Source organism: Schistocerca serialis, chromosome 3 (genome assembly GCF_023864345.2).
Source record: "Schistocerca serialis cubense isolate TAMUIC-IGC-003099 chromosome 3, iqSchSeri2.2, whole genome shotgun sequence".
Classification (NCBI taxonomy): Eukaryota; Metazoa; Arthropoda; class Insecta; order Orthoptera; family Acrididae; genus Schistocerca; species Schistocerca serialis.
In genome coordinates this window covers 318,251,735-318,272,838 of record NC_064640.1, presented here as the reverse complement: position 1 = coordinate 318,272,838, position 21,104 = coordinate 318,251,735, and the positions used below count along the sequence as shown (strand labels likewise).

Genomic DNA, 21,104 nt, shown 5'->3' with positions numbered 1-21,104 from the left:
TGGGGATGTTCCCTTGTTAGCAAATATTAATCCCATCGTCGCAGTAGGAAACAGTCTGTTAACTCAGTAATTCCTAGAATGACGGTTAGAGAAATTGCCATTATAATGCCTAACGGTTGACAGTGGTGTTGACCAAACCGAGTAATTATCACTTCGTGTGGCATCACCGCCCACTAGACACGAAGGAGCCAAAGGGCTGCGGGGGGGCAGCAGAATTATTTGGAAGTCCCGTTAGAAGCGTGGGGAGCAGCGGACATGACGTCATGAGGGGCGCGTGCTGCGCATGCGCGGCGCTGGGCGAGCGTTGTTCCAGTCAGTCAGTCGTAAGATGGCGTTCTCGCTGCTGTTGCTGCCGCTGCTGCTCGCGGCGCCGGGACTGGCCAAAGGTGGGTGCACGCCCGGAGACCTCAATGCAGGGTTGGAAACGTAGCTAGAACTGGCTTATACTGGGAAAAAGGCAGACATGTCCCTTACTTGAAAAACTTATACGAAAATACTTCCTTGGTACAAGATGCAATTCAAAAGCGATTTTTTTTTTCAGTGTCGTAGCATGCTCAGCTGTAGGTACCTTGGTCTGTTGTGATATTGTCATAACACATGTTTTCGGTAAAAAAGTGTCAATTGTCAAAAGGAAGAAAACTGTCTCGTATGATAATGTTTTTGATACCGGTACACTTATGGTGTTACATTTGCTGGGTAAAAAAAAAAAAAAAAAGATTTTGTGCACAGCTGGTATAAATACACAGCATTCATTTGTAACTAAAGAATTTGTTAGTACCTATTTGCAGTACATGGGCGATCACACTCTGTCACTACGTTGTCTAAGTGCCAATGAAAACGGATACGTAGCCACAAAAACACAAATGTGAATGAAAAAGTAGAAGTTAATATTTCACTTTCAGTTCTAGTTTATTTTCTCATTAAGAGTGACTTAAATTCATTGTAAAGACTAAGTATAGGCTTAGGTAAATGCGTACCTAAAGACAATAAAGAAACTAAACGCAAGACACAATACGAATATGTAAAGTCCATGGCTGACTGAATGCCGTATAAATACTCTAAAACTTGATAAATTGTAACCCAGTCTGGAGCGCGCAAGTACTAAAGCTGTTCGTACTGCACAGAAAAACATTACATAAGCATATAACAAGTACATAAGTAGTAGTCAGTATGGTAATTAAAAACGAAGTGAAAGGAGGAGAATTGCAGCACCAGGACCAATATGATTAATATTGAGTACAGTGGCATCAGCGTAACGTAGCTCGTCGGGTTAATGGATAAGTGTCACATAATTGTACACCTCTCTATAACTTACCAGGTAAGTCAATTAAAGCTCGAAAGAAGGACAAAGTGTACCACCACCAGTAGGACCACTGCTATTTACACAATGTAATGCTCAAACCAATCGTTGTGTTAAGGAGAGCCTTACTTATTTACTTTACTATACTTAAGTATTACTCCAAAAATAAGGAATTCGTTAATAAACACGAAGAACTTAAGAATTAGTATAAAGTATAAATTTTACCGGAAGGGCTACTTTACCTGTAATTATGACTTGCGATCAGGAGAATAAAAGCAGTCGGGCGTACCCTGGTAAACGTCAGAGAATGCCGGCCACTCCTTTCACACCAGAAACATCCACATCTGAGCTGCCTGGTAGTTCCCTAAATTTTATCATACTTTATTTAGTTTTTCGATCCGTGTATTATACTACTTCATTATAATTTTGTCTACTTGCGTCATTAAAGAAACAGAAATTTTCTGCTCACTCGAATCTGTTTCTTTATGAAAGGCGTCTTCAGCTATAGCTTCTATAGGTATGACTGATACACGTGTGACAAGAGTTAATATCATTTCACATTCTCTGAACAAACAGAAATACTGAGAACAGAAGAGAGAAACATTTTCACAGACAGTAATCCAAGGCTACAGAAATTTATATCTAATAGACTTATTTCGTCTTGACAGATATTTCTTGTGACATACATCTCAACCTGGTAAATGTGTCTTTTGCTGTTACGATCAGTTTAGGTATTACGCCTCTAGCTGTTGAATCGCTTCTGCATGTAACAGTATCGTAAGCTGATCCCGTGTTGAAGCAGAACGTATGAGGAAATTCACTACTTTCATGGAGTGTTCAACACCGACTTTAGTCTATGTATCTCCTCTGATTCATGAATTTATTTCTGCAGCGCAAGTATTGAAGCTGGAGTCTGGAAATAATACGGAAAGGAACTGGTAATGGTATTCTTGGAGGAAAGCTCGCATGCTGTGTGCTAACTTGATTTATGAAAACCAAGAAAATCCCCGGTTACATTTACTAGACTGGGAAATAAACATGATTTCTCTTGATTAGAAGGCGGCCAACACTATAACGGACGATTGTACTAAGTTCTATGGCCTTGACAGATCTCACAAAAAAGGCATACCTAGCAAAAATGTAATTTCCGAAGTGTAACAGCTTCTGTCAATGTGCGTGTTGTCTTGAGAGGTTATACTGCGAATACGGAAACGATTGTTCGGAAAATAACAAGCAGCTGTCGTTATAAGTGGGTTACCGACTGTTACTTCACTGCTTAGTGAAAGTGGAAGGAGCGCTCGATGAAGGGAATGAGCAAGATCTCATGTGTCCCCCTCGCTCGTTAGCTGCCAAGTACCGGAAACTCGCAGCCCATCCTGTAAACTAAGCCTGGGACCGGAAATTATCCACGCGAGTACCCAGCCTCGCACACGGGCCTCAGATATCTTTTCAAAAGCACAGAAAGCGAAAGGCTGAGATTTTATTCTTTACTCACCTTTAAACTTCACTAATATTGTTACATAGAACCACAATCTATTTTATCTTTCTTTGCGCATTTCTTTGAAGGCCGAAAAATTTACATCTTTTTAATGGTTTGCGTACGGTACAAAATAATTTTAATGCTTAACAGTTTCATTAACACCTCGTTGCAGCTACAATAGTGCCCAGTGTGGTGATGGACTCTTCTGTAATAGGAAAGAAAATCGATATATAAAACTATTCTGTTAGACATGGTGAACTTATTTGATTTGGATTGTACGTGGCATTTAAAGATGTTATATTACGTAGTCGTATCGACACTGTGTGCTGGTTAGTACTGTATGAGTCACTGGAGCAAGAAACAACAAAAAACTTTAATACGTACTGCTCTGCGTAAGGTGTAAATGCTGTCATGCTCCGTTGGTCAAATGGTGTTTCTACACCCATTCATCCACCCACCCACACACACATGCACATACACACATATACACACATATATACAAACGTGTGTGCCTGTACGCGAATTTATAATCGTTATAGTCAAATAAATAGGTAATAATAGGCACCCTAAAGAAAATGAAGTTCCCAAACCCAGTCACGTGTTAAATGAAATGAACTTTATCTTCTTCCTTCAGAAAACTTCTCACTCTGCAGCGGCCGTGTTCGCTGTACTGAGACTGTGTCCGACCTGGACTTGAACCAAGACCTTTGCGTTTTGTAAGCAAAGTTCTACAAATTGCGAACCGTAAAGACCCAGATTCAAGCTCCGATCAGCATACATACTGGACAGTATGAACATGAACGTTTCTTAGCTGAAAATATACCCAAATCATATAATAAAATATTATACAGAAAGTAGAGCATATAGGACGGAATAAAGGATTATGACGGCAAATATTTTACGGCAAAAATATTAGACTCACCGTCAATTTTAGAATTAAAAGCTTTAACCTCTGAAGCAATATTTGACTAAATAGAAAGCTGGCCATGTTGTTCCATAGCACTCATTCCGATATCTTTTTTAAATTCATAACCCCCATACCCTAAGTTCGCAAATTAAAAAAAAAGAATATTTACTTGCAATTCATCCACAAAACTAGTATCATATTCCGAAGATATAAAGAAGGAAAACGACTTTCTTAAAAAACCTACAAGAAGCAATTTATTCTCGATTTTACATTCCGAATTTCGTATCTATAGCTTAAAAATTCAGTTATACGGCCAAGCAACGAAGTGATGATTCTTACGCTGGTCGATGGTTACTCGTGGCCTTAACGGGACCAAAGATTATCATTCCAAATTAAACACGAGCTGAAATTTAATATGAGGAGCATGACTCCACACGGTAACTCTTTTTGACGTTAATTTTCGTTACGTGTAATCCAAAGTCATTACAGAGGCCAATAAAGTTGACTGTAGTTATGACTGAACTTAAATCAGGAGTCCACATATAAAAATGGTTTTTTGATTGTTTCTTGCCTGTTGCCTTGGGACAACACAACCGAAGCGTAGATTCTTTGTCATGTGTTCATTACGTGGAGTACTGCTTCAAACTGTTGAAATCTTGCCAACAGAATTACTATTAATCCATAAAAAATAACTCGCAACATTTATGAATTTCTGCTGAGGAAGAAAAGTGCGCAGTTCTGTAATAATGCTGCATCAGTAATTGTTCTACTTCACAAGAAAACAAAAAATATAAAAACTGATGCCCAATAGCCTTCACTCACAGATTAGGAAATGGACTGGACTTGGTGACGTAATTATGAGTGTGATGGAAACAAAATGGAGGTTGGCAGGAAATGTAACCAGGTAAATAAAGGCCAGATGGACGAAGAAAGTAATCTGTTGGCTTCCAAGAGATACCCCTAATGGATGGTGGCTGGATAACATGAGAAACCTTCCACGATCACCTTGGATGCTTATCGCTGAAGACCGTTATGCATGCTAAATATTAGATGCGCCTTCAGATTGGATGTCCAATGGCAGATGTGGACAATGCGAACGAGTTTTGATTTGGAAAAGTGTGGACGTGTGTAGAATTATCGAAGAAAGTGTCGTTGTTTCCTCCTAGAAAAAGTATTTCTAGAATTTTATTCTTTAAATGCACAAATTAATGCAGTTATCGATCGCAGGACTGGGTGAACACCACAGTACTTCGGTAGGCATTGTCTCATTGATGGTGGTACAGATTTGGATTTGTATTCCCTACGAAGTTGTTATTTAGGACGCAAAATGATGAATCTACAGACTAGCTAATGAAATTCTGAGTATTGAGTTTAGTGAGCAAAAGCATCAGACAGACACTGTCTGAGCTAGAATCCTCTAGAAGGAAGCTACTGTCAAAATTCCTCAAGACATGGTTTGAAACAGATTATGGTACTACTGTTTGCCTCCCAATACATTTTTCCTGCTAGAGCCATATGGTCGGGTTATGAGAGACTATAATGTCTTTCCTTTCTTCTCTTTTTTCGGTCAGAATTCCGCTTCATCTTTGTGAAATGGATGAGGAAAAGAAAAAAAAATAATGATTTCACAAGGAAATACTCTTCACCACGTACTGAAGAACAGCTCTGGCCTTTAGAAAGAGAGGGCCTCAGTGTTTCTTCGGAGTGAAACTCGTCGGGTTCCTTTAAAGCTAGATAAATGCCCGTATCATTGGAGAGTACTTATCCTTAATTAGTTCTGACAGTATCAGGTATTCGGCGTCTCGGGAAACTAATCTCTACTCTGCAAGCGACTGAAGGGTACAAGGTATACAGGAATTACTGCCTACGTCCCGTCCTTAAAGCCTTCTGTTCAATTCTCGGATGGAGTGATGGAAAAAAGGACCTTGTTAGTACCGGCCTGTATACGCGAGAATCGTTCCAACTTAACCATCATGATCATTATGCAAGACAGAAATTTCAGGATTTATTATGTTTCTTTACTGGTATAGGAACATAGGCTGTCGGTATTTTGAGAGTAACTCTGTACGCGATGCAAACGCCTCTCTTGTAGCGTCTTCCATTGGAGGTTGTACAGTATTCCTGTAATGCTCTCACGTTGGCTGAATAAACCGGTGACGAAGCATGTAGCTCTTCTGTAAATCCAATTTATCTCTTTCGTTAGCCAAAATGACGAAAGTCTCAGAGCGAGGAAATATTCTTAGAAAATTGAGCGCACGGGGGCTGGACAATAGTTCATTGATGAATAGTACGTCGCTGGTGCGGCTCCATAGCTTAGTGGATAAGTTCCTACGGTTTTTTTTTACTTTCACTTATCTCATTTTTCACTTATGGCAAAGATAGGTATATGTGAAAAATCCTATATCGCGCTGTGGTTTTGTGTCGGTTATAAATTGTACATTCCCCCAAATCTGACAAAGTTTTTTCAAAGGTCAGAGAAGCCTTACTCACAAAATTTCGAGAGACCGGTTTCCATATTAAGTCAATAAAGATACTAATTCCTTAAACAAGCATCTCGCGTGATGGCCATGATGCTGAAATTCGATAAATTGGGGTCTATACAAAGGGGTATCAATAGGTTGTCTTCCCGCGTGCCATTCTAGAGTGGAATAGGAGGAAGTAAAGCTGATACTGGTACACTGTAAAACTTCATCACACATTGCACGGTAGCTTGCCGAGTACATATTTAATTTGTTTATATCCAATCGAGTGAGGTACTGCTTGAAGTAAATGTCGGGGTTTCCTGTTTCACTCCCATTTAGTGCACATAATTGTTGCGGCGAAATTGCCTTGATAAAGGAAACAATATTTAGTTACAATGCATGTCGTCGTAATTCATATACGATACATGTAATCACATTGCAGAAACGTATCCATTAATTTACTTTACTACCTCAGGACGTACATTGGGGATAAACCTTGCATCAACTAGAACTTTAACACGACGCACAAGACCATACAGTGTCATACGCGATTTATTTTATATCAACCAGATATTGAGCTGAGATATATGAAGCAGAAATGAATATTTCCTCTCCGTTCAAATGAAATTTTTACGTAAGACAGGAAATTTGGTATACTGTACACTGAAAGACGTGGAAGAGGAGAGAAATTCTGAATTTATTCCCGTCCTCGACGTCAGTGCAGTGCTGTCCAAGAAGTGAGCATCTATCACGCGACCTGTAAAAAAAAATTCCATAAAATGCCATTTATGTAGAGTTATGATAAACTGAATCTCCCGCCATATTATGCTATTTTCTCACTGGTGCATCACTTTTCTTTGTCTTCTTCCAATGTAGCCCAGGTAAGCTAAAATGTTGGACACCTCTCCTATAGACCATCAGCTGTAGACCATCAGGGACATTAATAAATATCTTATTACTAAATACAGGTAAATATAGTATATAATTCCAATTTATTGATAATGAGAGGTCTTTCCGTAATACTAAGTTAAATCTGTGGCTGCTGTTTCCCATATCTTTGAGTGCATGACAACAAATTCTCAAACACGATGAATTAAAGTGTATGAATTCTGGAATGCTGGTCGGCTAAAAAGATGGTTTCGCAATCATTTATAGAGTGACACGTGATCTGTCGACGCCTCGTATCCATAACTCACGAACACAAATCGCGTGTCAAAAGAATTTCTATAGGTGGTGACCTGTATACAGTTTTTTGCTATGGCACCCAATAATAGCGGCGGTAGACCCATTTGTACCCATTTATGGTGGTTGAAGAAATTTTCCGGCGGGGGTGCATAGGTTGCTTGCCACTGTTCTGGGTTAAATCAGAAGTTTCTCAGAAATATCTCTGAAGTTCGTGTAACATACCAACGAGCTACTGACTATACTCTAGAACGTAGCTGTGCACTATGTCTAGGTTTCTCTATGCTCATCGGCCAGTTTAAATACCAAGTACGTTTTCCATTGTGGTCTGGAAGGTAGTTCACTCACTAATTCGTTGTGTATCACGGGCGATATAGAGAAAGAGCATATAACGTTGTTGATGAAACGTCTGTCGGAAGGAGTCATTCATATGCACGACGCCATTGGTAACAATAAGATGAGTAGGGTTTGAGCCAGCAGCTGCTTTCGCCGGCTCCTTTCCTCTCTTTTCATCCCATACTTATCTATACCATTACGAACGCAAAATTAAGCTCCAGAAGCACTATTCACTTTATAATTACTATGTAACAATGCACCTCAAATTTTAAAACAGATCGCCGCGCGGGATTAGCCGAGCGGTCTCAGGCGCTGCAGTCATGGACTGTGCGGCTGGTCCCGGCGGAGGTTCGAGTCCTCCCTCGGGCATGGGTGTGTGTGTTTGTCCTTAGGATAATTTTGGTTAAATAGTGTGTAAGCTTAGGGTCTAATGACCTTAGCAATTAAGTCCCATAAGATTTCACAAACATTTGAACATTTTTTTAAAAACAGATCGAAATGTTGCAATGGCGTCCCCAGTAGGATCCTTGATCCCTGAATATTACCCAAGGTTCATTGACAAGCGTGGCATTTGCATTGATTTGACTCTTGCAGACAGAAGACAGATTATTTGATACAGATTGCTTTAGACTGAGAGGCATGTCTGAGGGATAAAATTTCCTGCATTTTCGTACTTTCTTTAAGGCCACACAAATGTACAGATGCCTACAAGTGTACTATCATGTGGGTCCATAGATAATGTAGTCTTTGTACAGAATCAGATGACATTTCGTTTCATGACTGACCCGACGCGTTCTGTGCATGGAAGTGCTAGGATGTCATCTCCACCACGAGCGTACTTCCTGAAGAGAAAATTGCGATAATTCTTTTTCTTTTCTCTTTTTCTCTTAAATAGTTTTTTAATATCTAATAAAAACAATTTCGGTTGGCTCCGCAATATAAACTAAGGTTCCACTACATAACTGAGAGGTCTTATATGGAAACTGTGGTATGTCTCAGAGTACAGATCAGTCGTTTAGATATTCGGTCTGTGGCCTAGCTTGAGATTCTATCCTGGACGTTAACGTGGCTATGGTAATACTTTCTGTTTGTAAAAAGTCAAGTTGTTCTGTGGTTCTGATTGCACGGTAAATCTGAAGGCCCCATGAAGGTGTCTGAGCGAGGCAGCCTGCAGGTCGGAGAAAGATACAGGCAAAACATCTCGTACAGGGAAATGTACAGCGGCCTTCAAACGATTCCTCTTTTTGATGAACACACTGACCTTGAGCAGCGTAAATGTAACTTAAATTTACTTAACACTTATCATGATGGTTTTTCTGCTTGGTGCAAGTGCTATGTTTTCGGTATAGATCATAGTTTCGAAAACACTGAGAGTATACTACATGGAAGTCTTCATTCCATCAGCTAGGAAAAATTTACTTTACTGTCGCTTACATTGCAGCGTCTTAATTTCATTTGTCTTCATTTGTCTTCGGCCGGCCGGAGTGGCCGAGCGGTTCTAGGCGCTACAGTCCGGAACCGCGCGACCGCTACAGTCGCCGGTTCGAATCCTGCCTCGGGCATGGATGTGTGTGATGTCCTTAGGTTAGTTAGGTTTAACTAGTTCTAAGTTTTAGGGGACTGATGACCTCAGAAGTTAAGTCCCATAGTGCTCAGAGCCATTTGAACCATTTTTTTTCATTTGTCTTCGCCGGCCGCTGTGGCCGAGCAGTTCTAGGCGCACTGCTGCTACGGTCGCCGGTTCGAATCCTGCCTCGGGCATGGATGTGTGTGATGTCCTTAGGTTAGTTATGTTTAACTAGTTCTAAGTTCTAGGGGACTGATAACCTCAGAAGTGCTCCCATAGTGCTCAGAGCCATTTGAACCATTTTTCATTTGTCTTCCACTATGGAGTAATCTCACATCACGCTTTTCAGTGTATATCACTGATGATCGCAGACTGCTGATCTAAACCAGTTTGAATTACTTTAGTCAACTTGCTGTTCTAGAACGTATGAACTAATCAACTTGGAACGTGAAATAAATAGCATAATATTCTATTTTCTGCCTCGGAGGGGAACAGAGGTGACATCCGTTTGCCGTTGCTGAATAACGCGTTAATGAACTAGTGTATTGTGTTCACATCTGTTGCTCTCTTTTTGTATTACGAACTTGGCTCCCGAACAATATGGCTTCATGTTTCTTTCTTTTTTTTTAACACCTCTCACTCGTAGCGACGTTATTTGCTGTCACATCAGTTTGCGTAGTGTACTAGATTGAACACCTGCCTTTACCACAACTTACATTACGCATATATTATTTAAACAACGTAAATTGTTATACCTAGCCATTTTAAGAGGAAATGCGTTCCACTGCCACAAGCCTTAATCACAGTTAAAGAGACGGCTTTCCCTTCGTTTCCTTTGTGCTTGTTGTGTCACGTAAAAGTATACATTGTGCAGCCCTGATGATGGATAGATTACTTCAAAGCCCGGCCATTTCGATATTAGAACACATCAAGCGAAAACTTCCAGCTATATCAGGTCAAGTCCTTATTGCAAGCTAAGCAATACTACGTTCTGAACGTCTGTCTCTGTCGATGGAGCGCTAAATCCTCAGGAACACATGTGAACTGGGATTATTTGTTGTATTAAGTAAGACATCAGGAACCCGAGGATTGATTTTAAAACCACACTACTTTATTATGCTAAAAGGCCCTGATCTAGTGAAAATGATAAATGAAAAAGAAAGATTAGTATTAATTCCCGTCGATGACGAGGTCATTGGATATACAGCATGAGCACGAGTACGACAAGGATTCTGAAGGAAACCAGACATCTTCCACAGAAGCTATCCCGATGTTTGCTTTAGGGAATTGTTGTAACATCGCAAATTCTAAACGTAGGTAGCTGTACGGGATTCTGTTCCCCATTCCTCCCAATTGGAGGCAAATGTCTTCACAGCCATGCAAGTTCGCGCGGTGCAGGAAATAATTCCTTGCCTTTTCCAGCTCTGAGAAACGGTTTACCCAACCATTCGGAGGGAAAGAAGGTAAGATATTAGCATCCCGACGGAACACAGGATCATATGGGGCAAGTACGTTGGAGAAAATCGACATTGGTCTCATTTTAGAAGCTAATTCGATATATAAGTTAAAGTAAGCTTGACTTATGGTAGTGGGGCATAGATTGCTAATGCCAAAACCATTCACAGATTTGGATTCCTCTGGGAGCAACGGATAGATAAGTGAGAATCACCGGGAAAGGTAGAAAAACAAACGAGTCAAAGAACATACTGTAGTGTAAAACGTACATCTTATTGTAATAAAAATGAAGTGGAAATATGCAGGATATGTATCCAGAATGAAACAAGGAACTTCTTTTCTGAATCTCAAAAAATATTAAAAGATCGAGAGGACGACCCGTTGAAAGGTGGAAAGATGGCGTTGGGAAACGTGCGTATAGATGAAGACCGTAATGCGTGAAAAAGATTAGGGGAGAGCTTTATCCGGCAATGGATGTTAGATGACTGAGGATGATAGTGATGAGGCTGAAGGTATCAGAAGTGTTATTTTCTAGGTTAGTACGGCTCCCACGTTATTAATGCAGGTCGCGCTGTAGACTCTGTGAGCTAATTCACAGGTTGCAGAAATGATACCGTGGTAACAGCTAACCATATTGCTGTTGTTCAAACCTTAGTGAAAGGGATGAACGTGGCCTGTATTAAACTCCTGCACCATTCATACGAAACTTTTGCTGCTTCTATTAATGTCAGCAAACCAATTCAAGACTTTCCAATCCACACAGGAGAAAAACAAGGCGATACCATATCCCCCAAGCTGTTCTCTGCCGATCTGGAAATGGAAATGCCGGAATTGAACTCGGAAGAAAAAGGAATTAGGAATCACGGGAATAGACTTAACAACCTGAGATTTGCGGATGACATTGCAATATTGGTAAATGATTTTGAAAAACTACAGACTACTCGCCTCGGAGGTCAGGCAGTGAGACTGAACCTAAATCTTACCAAGACAGAAGCTATGTCTAATAAATGGAGGACGGTAGGCAACACTCAACTCAAAAACGCGCTACTGGAAACTGTCAGAGAATACATCTATTTTGGCCAGCTTGTGAATATGACGGCAGACGTAAGACTGGGAATCTTTCGACGCATCAAGCTAGGTTAGAAAGCATTTGGAAGATTATCAGTTATCTTCAGGTCAAATATGGCAGTGAAACCAAAAGAGCTTACTTTTGATCAGTTTCGCCTTAAGGACTGTGGGACCTGGACACTTCATGAATATACAAGACGGAAAGTTAGAGCTGCACAACGAGGTGTGGAAAAGCATGTGTTGTGATTTACCAGGAAAGACAAAAAAGACAGAAGACATCAGATCAGTTGCCGACATTAAGGATATTCTGGAGAGAATAGCAACTATGAAATGGCAATGAGCCCGCCATGTTACGAGAAGGAATGATGACCGATGACAAAGGCGATGTGGAATGGATTCGAAGAAACAGAGACAAACCACGCAGAAGACTGCCAGACGGGCGGGACAAAGAGCTGCGGAAAATTTCTGGAATCAATTGGCTGAATATCACTCAAGACTGTTCCCAATAGAAGAAGATATTACAGACATACCAGAGCTCAGTACTTGGAGAGTGCCCGCATCTCGTGGTCGTGCGGTAGCGTTCTCGCTTCCCACGCCCGGGTTCCCGGGTTCGATTCCCGGCGGGGTCAGGGATTTTCTCTGCCTCGTGATGGCTGGGTGTTGTGTGATGTCCTTAGGTTAGTTAGGTTTAAGTAGTTCTAAGTTCTGGGGGACTGATGACCTAAGATGTTAAGTCCCATAGTGCTCAGAGCCATTTGAACCATTGAACTTGGAGAGTCCACATCATTTAATGAAATGGTTCAAATGGCTCTGAGCACTATGCGACTCAACTTCTGAGGTCATCAGTCGCCTAGAACTTAGAACTAAGTAAACCTAACTAACCTAAGGACATCACACACATCCATGCCCGAGGCAGGATTCGAACCTGCGACCGTAGCAGTCCCGCGGTTCCGGACTGAGCGCCTAGAACCGCGAGACCACCGCGGCCGGCATTTAATGAAAGAAATGGTCGCTGTTGTTAATAATGATGATGAGGATGTGATGTTGAGAGAAGCCTATCGAAGCAGTCGGTAATAACGCTGCACAAAGTAAACATTTGTTCTGATAGAAGTTAGAGTCTCACTGTCTTCCGTGAATGATTTGTATGACGTTAAATTTCACGTAGGCAAGAACATGTATGTAACTGACTTGGAATGTTAGTTATGACTCACAAGGGTAACCAAGTTTGAATGAGATGTAGTGTACTGATGATCGTTTAGCAAGCAAAGCATTGTGATGTCATTCTGTTTTCTCTGTAACCTGTACATGTGAGCGAAGTACTGAATACATTTCGTCTATTTAGCAATACAATGGGCAACTCAGGATCACAAAAAAATTGTGCTCCAATTAATCGGACACTTGTTGCAGAGATGGGGAGAACGTTATCTTTTGAGATGCTGGTACACACTGTAATTCAGTGACCCCACATGTCGTCCAAGTAAAGATCTCGAGTATAGCAATAGTCTGAGTGAAGCACAAACGGATGGATACAAGTAACTATTCTTACACGCTAAATTCACCAACAAGACCCGACTAGGATCCTTGTCGAGGATATTAAGAACACCATCTGCCACACCTTTATTATTGGGATCTAGGCCACTTGGAGCAATCTCAGTCCGTGGGGTAGCAATCTTGACTCGATCTCGGAGGAAAAAAAAAACTATAGATGCAAGATAACTCCATACCACTAGAGATGGGAGAAAGGAAGTAAGCGTAACTCTGCAGTTCCCGAAGCAATTTGTATCAAACTTAGTATATATCACATATAAACAAAGAACTAAAGTAATAAACTTTTGGGAATATTCATTATTTTCGAGTGTAAAACAGGACACGATGGCGTCAACGGTTTAACTTTTTCCCAACCCTGCATGTATCACTCTCGTATTTTTCCCTTATGATGAAAAAGATGTCACTAGTTCGAGTGAGCTACCGGCTGAAAATGTCGTGAAAAAGCCTTTTCTGTTTGCTACTCGTAAAATGGTTCTCAGCTGATGAGCTGGCTATGGCTGGTTATTTATTTATATATGTGCATCTAATGGATGTGGTAATTGAATGAGGCTCGTGGGTTGAACCAACATCATGGCAGCCAGCCAGGACAGCGCCCAGGCATTTTCCCAGAGACGGTTTCAGTATTGTGCCAAGCAAGTATCGGAACTATCGCTACAGCACCAAGACGATGTTACTGCAGTATACTATCTATGTGAGTGTTTAAGGTTCGTGTTGTAAACTTAAGCAGAAGTTTGAATTACTGAACTCTTCTGACTAGATGCGAAGAGGAAGTATTCACATTGCATGGAACAGGATTGCGGTTAGATGATTCTCGCGGTCTTCACAAGAAGGAGGTGAGTCTGAAGTTCCATTAAATTAGTCGCATGGTTACAGATGGCATTGAGATATGCATAATCTGACGAGCATGACGATAGCGTGAGACATGTATCATTGAACTGCTATATAGCAACAGGATCCATTGCTTTACAACAATTTGTGAACGAAGTTTCTCGCGACGACATTCTTATATAAAACATTCTAGATTCTCTTGCCGCGTGATACCAGAGTAAAAACTCAACTTTTCGACATCACTTCCATCGGCTGATACTTGCCACTGACGAAGCCGATGAAGGTGATCGTCGAAAGCTCAATCTTATACTCTGATGTGACGCGACAAGAAAATCGAGAATCTTTTATACAATGTCCATCTTAAACTATTTCTGGGCTACGACAAATTCCCTTAGCACCTGTATATGCAGTATTTCATCTGCCTGTTGTTGAGGGTCGTTAATGAGAAAAAGGACAAATACTTGAAAGTTTCAGATCTGTAGGCAGAATGAAGATTACTTTTTGACATCCTATCGACGAGAAGCTCTTTAGACGAAACGCAATCTCGGCTTAGGCAATACTGTGACAGGAAACGGACCGAAACCTTTTCAAAGGAACTGTATCGACATTCACCTTTAATGACCGAAACCTTTTTCAAAGGAACCATATCGGCCGGCCGGAATGGCCGAGGGGTTCTAGGCGCTTCAGTCTGGAACCGCGCGACCGCTACGGTCGTAGGTACGAATCTTGTCTCGTGCATGTATGTGTGTGATGTCCTTAGGTTAGTTAGGTTTAAGTAGTTCTAAGTTCTAGGGGACTGATGATCTCAGATGTTAAGTCCCATAGTGCTCAGAGCCATTTGAACCATTTTTGAACTATATGGATATTCACCTTTAATTGTTTAGAAAAAATCCGGAAAACCAAAATCTGGACTGCAGGACGCGGATTTAAACCTCCCTCCTCCCGATTTCAGGTACAGTAACTTAAACATCGCGTCACATCCGAATTTTGACATAGCCTCAAATACGCTGGTTTCCATTAATGAGAAAATCCAGAAGATATTATAAGTCACAGTTGTGAGATAAACCTTAGCCACCGTTTTTACGTTTACAACATTAACATAGTTTTAGTCAAAGAATATGTATTCGTGATTAAAACATTTTGGAAAACTACACTAATATTTGGGAAAATTGCAACATATAGGAAAAACTGTTTGAGTGAGTCCCATCTTGGAGGATGAGAAGTCTAGTTAGTGTAATAAAGTGACTAATGTTGGAGGGGGATGGCATACCAACCAGCTGTTGTTACAGTGACCGGAAGCGTCAGTGTTAAGCGAAGCTTACTGGATGAAGTGTTGGTAAACGAGGTGGAGCCCTGAAAGTAAGTTCCAGTATGCCTTCGTGCTGTAACAGTGTGCAAAACAGCGCATGGGTGAGGGTGAAAGGTGCAGCATAAATATTCCCCATAAAATGTGATTATTCGAGGCAGGAATTGCGGCCCGTAAAGGGCCGGCTGTTACGGCACTGAGGCTTGTGTGGAAACAGAGAATAGACGACAGTTGGTCGTATGTAGCGACGAGCAATTACTGGACCACAGCATGGGAGGACCGCCGTGTTGTCTGCGTGAGTCTATTGCTTACCGCTTGGTTCATAGTGTGGACTCAATGCTGAAACACTGCCACTGCTGTGGTTCTTCCTGCTCCGATGTTTCTAAGTCGCCCGCTGAGAGCTGGACTGGTGCTGCGGGCACGTGAATACCCTCGCTGGAATCTGAGTAGCAAGATGTAGAGTTTTCGGACGAGTCCCAGTCAATCTGCCCTAAAGTGCTGATTGCATACGCATTAGATGATACTGCCCTAACCACAATCTGACAGCTTGCTTTATTCAGCGGCACCACAACGCCCAAGTGTGTCACTGGAGATACTACCTGTTCTTCAGGTACATGCTATTTTTCAGTAAGATGCATAACGAGGAATGTGCTAGGATTTCTTCGAACAATGACAGTTATCACAGTTTTTGTGGCTTGCGTGTGCTCCTGGAATGTTACCTACCGAATGTATGATCGGCAATTTGTTCATCACGGTTTTCCAGTAAGTTTCTCTGATACTTTGTGGACTCGCACCCAAATCGCGTGTAGAGAGATTTCTCAGGAAGCCCTCTATGAATTCATGCCACGATGTTTAGAGCTTTGATTGCACTTCGTATGGACGTCACACAAACCCGAATTCTCAAAGCCAAATATCCTGCACAATTTCGTAATCTTAACAATCCTTACACTTCCATGTAATTATTCTGCAGTATAAAGATTATTTTAGTCATATTTGTTATTCTTGATGTTGCAATGGCCAAAAACATTTGTGTACAAAATGGATAAATGAATAAAATACAGTGCATGTTCAATGTGATTAACCAGAGCAGCAACACAGCTTATACATTACTGTGGATGCTGCCGATGTTGATTTCTATGAACTCCGCTGGAAGTGAATTCCATTCCACCTGCAAAACTACTCTCAGCACGACGCTGGTCTGTGACAGACTACAGCGTATTAAAACACACTTTCTAGAGCGTCCTAAACATGTCAAGTAATATTGATGTCGAGAATTCTAGTTGTTAATTGGATGTGCTGAAACGTGTGCTGCTAAAAGTACTCGTTCATGAGACTAGCTTATTGTGGTTGAGCCTTGCAAAACAGTGGGAAATCAGTAACTGTTATAGCATCATAAGTCACCGTTCTACGTGGAACTTGAAGGAGGTCTACAAAAAACATACCACCCCTCGCGCACAGATAATGATGATCCATGCAAAGGAATTCTTTCTCGTCTATTTAATTGACGATGACGTATTCCTGCTTCTCGGCTGATCAAAATTATTACAGCGGGTTTTATGCGAAAAGAGATCTGGAACCTCATAGATCTACAATCCAGCACTAATGTTGGGGTACTCATTGTAAAGTTCCGTCATGTGACGAGTAGTAAACAATACAATCATGGCTGCTGACCATTCAATATAGGTCACCATCATGAAACCTTCTGGGCACAGTACTCGTTGACATCACAACAACGGCAGACTGTAGTTAGATTGGTGTAGTAGTCCTAACGCTTCTAGTGCATAATTGCAACAAATGGCAGTGTGTGCACGTAAGAAACCCTTTGCCGTACCTGACCGAACCTACTACATGCCATACCTGTAACTAGATATACCTGTCTCAACTATGAACACGTAAGAAAGAACATTTGACCAAACTGCCAAAGGTGTATGAATTTGACCAGCCAATGGCCCTTCATATAATTTGCGTTCAGTAAATGCCACCTCCAGTTTATTCGAGAAAATTAGTTATCCCAGCTGTCTACTCACACTCTCGTAACCCCAGGTGTCTTCTACTACGAATATACAATCGTCTCTTATCTGCAAAACTGACTGCATCATTTTGTTGTTTCCTGCAGCACTATTGTGGTAATAACTTACTGAAATTTGTATCTCTTGTTTTCTGTTTTCGCTAATAAATATTACTTTTACGATTACTCTCTAGTTTTTGGAAACCAATGTAAGTGCAGAAACATTAGCACGAACGTAAAAATAAGTGAAAAAGCTCAGAATCATTTCGAAAAACAAGTTCAAGTTGTTTGAGAGACATTTGAGCAGCAATATGTTTCTTTAGCAGCTTCGAAACAGGAAGTCAGCTGCAATAAATTAAATAATCTTTGTTACCGCATTGCAGCGTAGAAACCGAAAAATGTAGTGAATATGTAGCTTTTATTCATTGTATTGTAAGCGTTACAACGCAGTTAACTAAGAGAAGGGCTAAATAGACTGTATGCGAACAGGGATCAAATATTTTCAAGCAAAGGTGTACCACAGGGTTTCCTTCATTACAATATATCTCGAGCAAGCCAATGATTTATATTGTTATTTGTTGCCATATCTCATCATGTAAAAGTAACTAAAGCGGATGTGATAATAATATATAGACAGCAAATTGTTTGTGGAGGAAGTTGACGATAGCTCCAAAACCATCCATCACACGTCACTGTTTTTATCTCTGGAGCTACATTTGGTTTCCCCATAGTGCAGTATAGTGGTTGTGTTGTGGCAACTGATGGCGCTGTGGACATACGAGCGTCGTTGTCACTTTGTGGTGGTCACCAGAGCATCTTCTGACTCATTCGAATTTTTCAAGCGAAAGATTCGACATTCTTCTACCATGTTCTCGAACTTTTACGAATATTCTCGAATGCTGACGAATGTTTTTAATGTTCTCAAATGTTGTAGAAGGTAGCCTGAAAACGACACGTATTGTATTGAACTGCAGTCTGGACTTAGTCTAAACGAATGAGTTGTGCAAAGTAATAAAGACTGAGGAACAAAAGTGAATGCCATTGTAAAGGGAAACTACGTAGTCAAAGAATGGTTGTATGAGTGAAAAATTTTAGGAAAAAAGCAAAAAAAGAAATCAGCGAATAAAGTATGTATCAGAGGAAGAAAAAATATTTAAATCCATTGATACAGAATTAAATTCTCTCAATGTTCCCGGTATGCTTTCGCAAAAAATCTTCTCAACAACATAATAGGAATGGAAATATTAATCGGTATTCATAACTGGAATTTCACTCAAACCAACAAACATACCATTCAGCTTCAGCATTCATCTGAAATTGCTATTAAGATTAGCGTACAGTACGGCTATCAGTAAAGGACGAGGGGAAACATTCCAATGTTGCTGAGCGAATCTACAAGAATGGCGTTTCTCGCACGGACAGCTACAGGCTAGGTAGCGTGTTCGTATGTTACAAAACCACAGAAGCTGTTCTATTTTGCACGTGAAAGCAAAACATCAAATAGAGTTAATAAGAATATACTATAAAAATTAGGTGCTTTACGAATGAAATTTTTCCCCATTCAGGAAACATGTGGAAAGGGAAAACCAAGTGAACAAGATGCTTTCAATTTAATAGCTCATCTCCGCTGTGATCTTATAGTCCGTCATAATCGACGCACTGTAACGCGATTGGTGGCTGCTGCTGACTGGCGGATTCCGTTTCCTGCAAGTCGCGAGTGTTAAAATGATACACCATATCTGTTTTAGTACTAATTCCCAAACGCATTAGCTGGAAACTATTTGTCAACCGCTTAGAGAATTACACGGGTGTGTGCTTGCGTCAGTTACAATACAAGAGTGAAAGTACGGAACTATCGACGGGAAGGCAGGCAAACTTTCTCTCGCGCAACGCCTGGAACTGACCTGCGAGATTCCGCTTAGCAGTTGTGGGCCGCCATCTCACAAAGGGATCCTTATCTGTCTCCAGAATGCAGCACAGTAGCTTTATTTCTTCCGAAGTACGAGGCTGCTTTCAGAAAATTTTCGCTGTGGTATCATCTACAACATAGTCATAGTTGTAAGAGAATAACTACACGCTACATTTTTGTTTACCAACATTATTTGGAAAATCACGGGAAATATACGTCAACTATTATAGTTCATAGCGTGTTGTCTTTAAGCATACGACCAAATCTCTGTTTCTGAATTTATCCATTAGTCACAGACCTGTTATTGGTCCTAACTATTTTATTTTGGTGGGTTACCAATATTAAGACTAAAAATAATTTTCAATGCTCTGAAGGTATTAGCCCAATTACTAATACAACCTGATTGCTTCTAATTTAATTTGATACAATGTTTCTTTATTCGACTGCCTTTGGTGTATAATTTGAATGGCTGGATGAAGCAAACGTCAGTTCCGCAAGGAAATTACCTTGCTACCGACGTGAGAGACACGTGTTTTTGCCTGCAGTCAGTCGTTTGAATCCCAAGACCAATTTTCACCCTGTACTCTGCAGACAATGTGTTAACACCAGTAACACCACTGGCGTCAATATTTTGTGGTCCAGAGTGCCACACCAAGATTCACACTGAGACAACAGATCCAAACTGGTGCAGCACTAATGTGAAAAGTAATTTCATCCAGCTTTCTGCTCGTTTTTAACACTCACATTGGCGGCTGGTGAGTCTACATCGAGTTATGCTCGTCTGCTGTAATAAGATAATAATAAAACATACATCGAGCAAAATATTTCTCTTATTTTTACCCAACATAAGCGATGTTGCTGGACGCCTACAACTCTGTTTAAAATATATATTCGAATTAATTAAGTTAATACAAAGCACAACATGTTAAGGAATTAATACCTTTGTGAATGTGTCAGAAGAATGCACTAAAATGAAGAATAACATACATACAGACAACAGTTCAGTAACATTTTGGTTCCGCATCACTTGACAACGCCGAGCGGTTAAAGGCGCTACAGTCTGGAACCGCACGACCGCTACGTCGCAGGTTCGAATCCTGCCTCGGGCATGGATGTGTGTGATGTCCTTAGGTTAGTTAGGTTTAAGTAGTTCTAAGTTCTAGGGGACTTATGACCACAGCAGTTGAGTCCCATAGTGCTCAGAGCCATTTGAGCCAACTTGACAACGGCAATATTTTCGTGGATAGTGTCGTACATCGAAAGAAAAGAAAAGAAAAGAAAAGAAAAAGACAGGTGCAGTAATTTCATTCTTTTTAATATACTCCACCACGTTTCTCTTCTCCGTATATCTTGTGCTTTAGATATGGTTGATGATCTTTTAGTTTTTAAAAAGAAGAAAGTAGGTGATTTCTTTCAATAGCTAAAATTACTAATATAAGACTCCAAAATTTACATCAGCGTAAAATCTGAATGTCTATATACAACGAAATAAACTTAGGGCACTGTATCCACTATCTGCCGGCCGGTGTGGCCGTGCGGTTCTAGGCGCTTCAGTTTGGAACCGCGTGATCGCTACGGTCGCAGGTTCGAATCCTGCCTCGGGCATGGATGTGTGTGATGTCCTTAGATTAGTTAGGTTTAAGTAGTTCTAAGTTCTAGGGGACTGATGACCACAGATGTTAAGTCCCATAGTGCTCAGAGCCATTTGAACCATTGAACCATATCCACTATCTGTAAACATGTCTGTC

General features: G+C 40.8%; 1 protein-coding gene across 1 annotated transcript in view; it reads left to right on the top strand.

The window, feature by feature from the left end:
- The first annotated feature begins 266 nt into the window (after positions 1 to 266).
- Positions 267 to 21,104, top strand: part of LOC126470125 (uncharacterized) — a 130,979-nt gene continuing 110,141 nt past the window's right edge. The window contains exon 1 of the mRNA XM_050097740.1: positions 267 to 386. Within this exon, the coding sequence (XP_049953697.1) occupies positions 284 to 386 (103 nt within the window). The 5' untranslated portion in view covers positions 267 to 283. The remainder of the gene's footprint in view (positions 387 to 21,104) is intronic.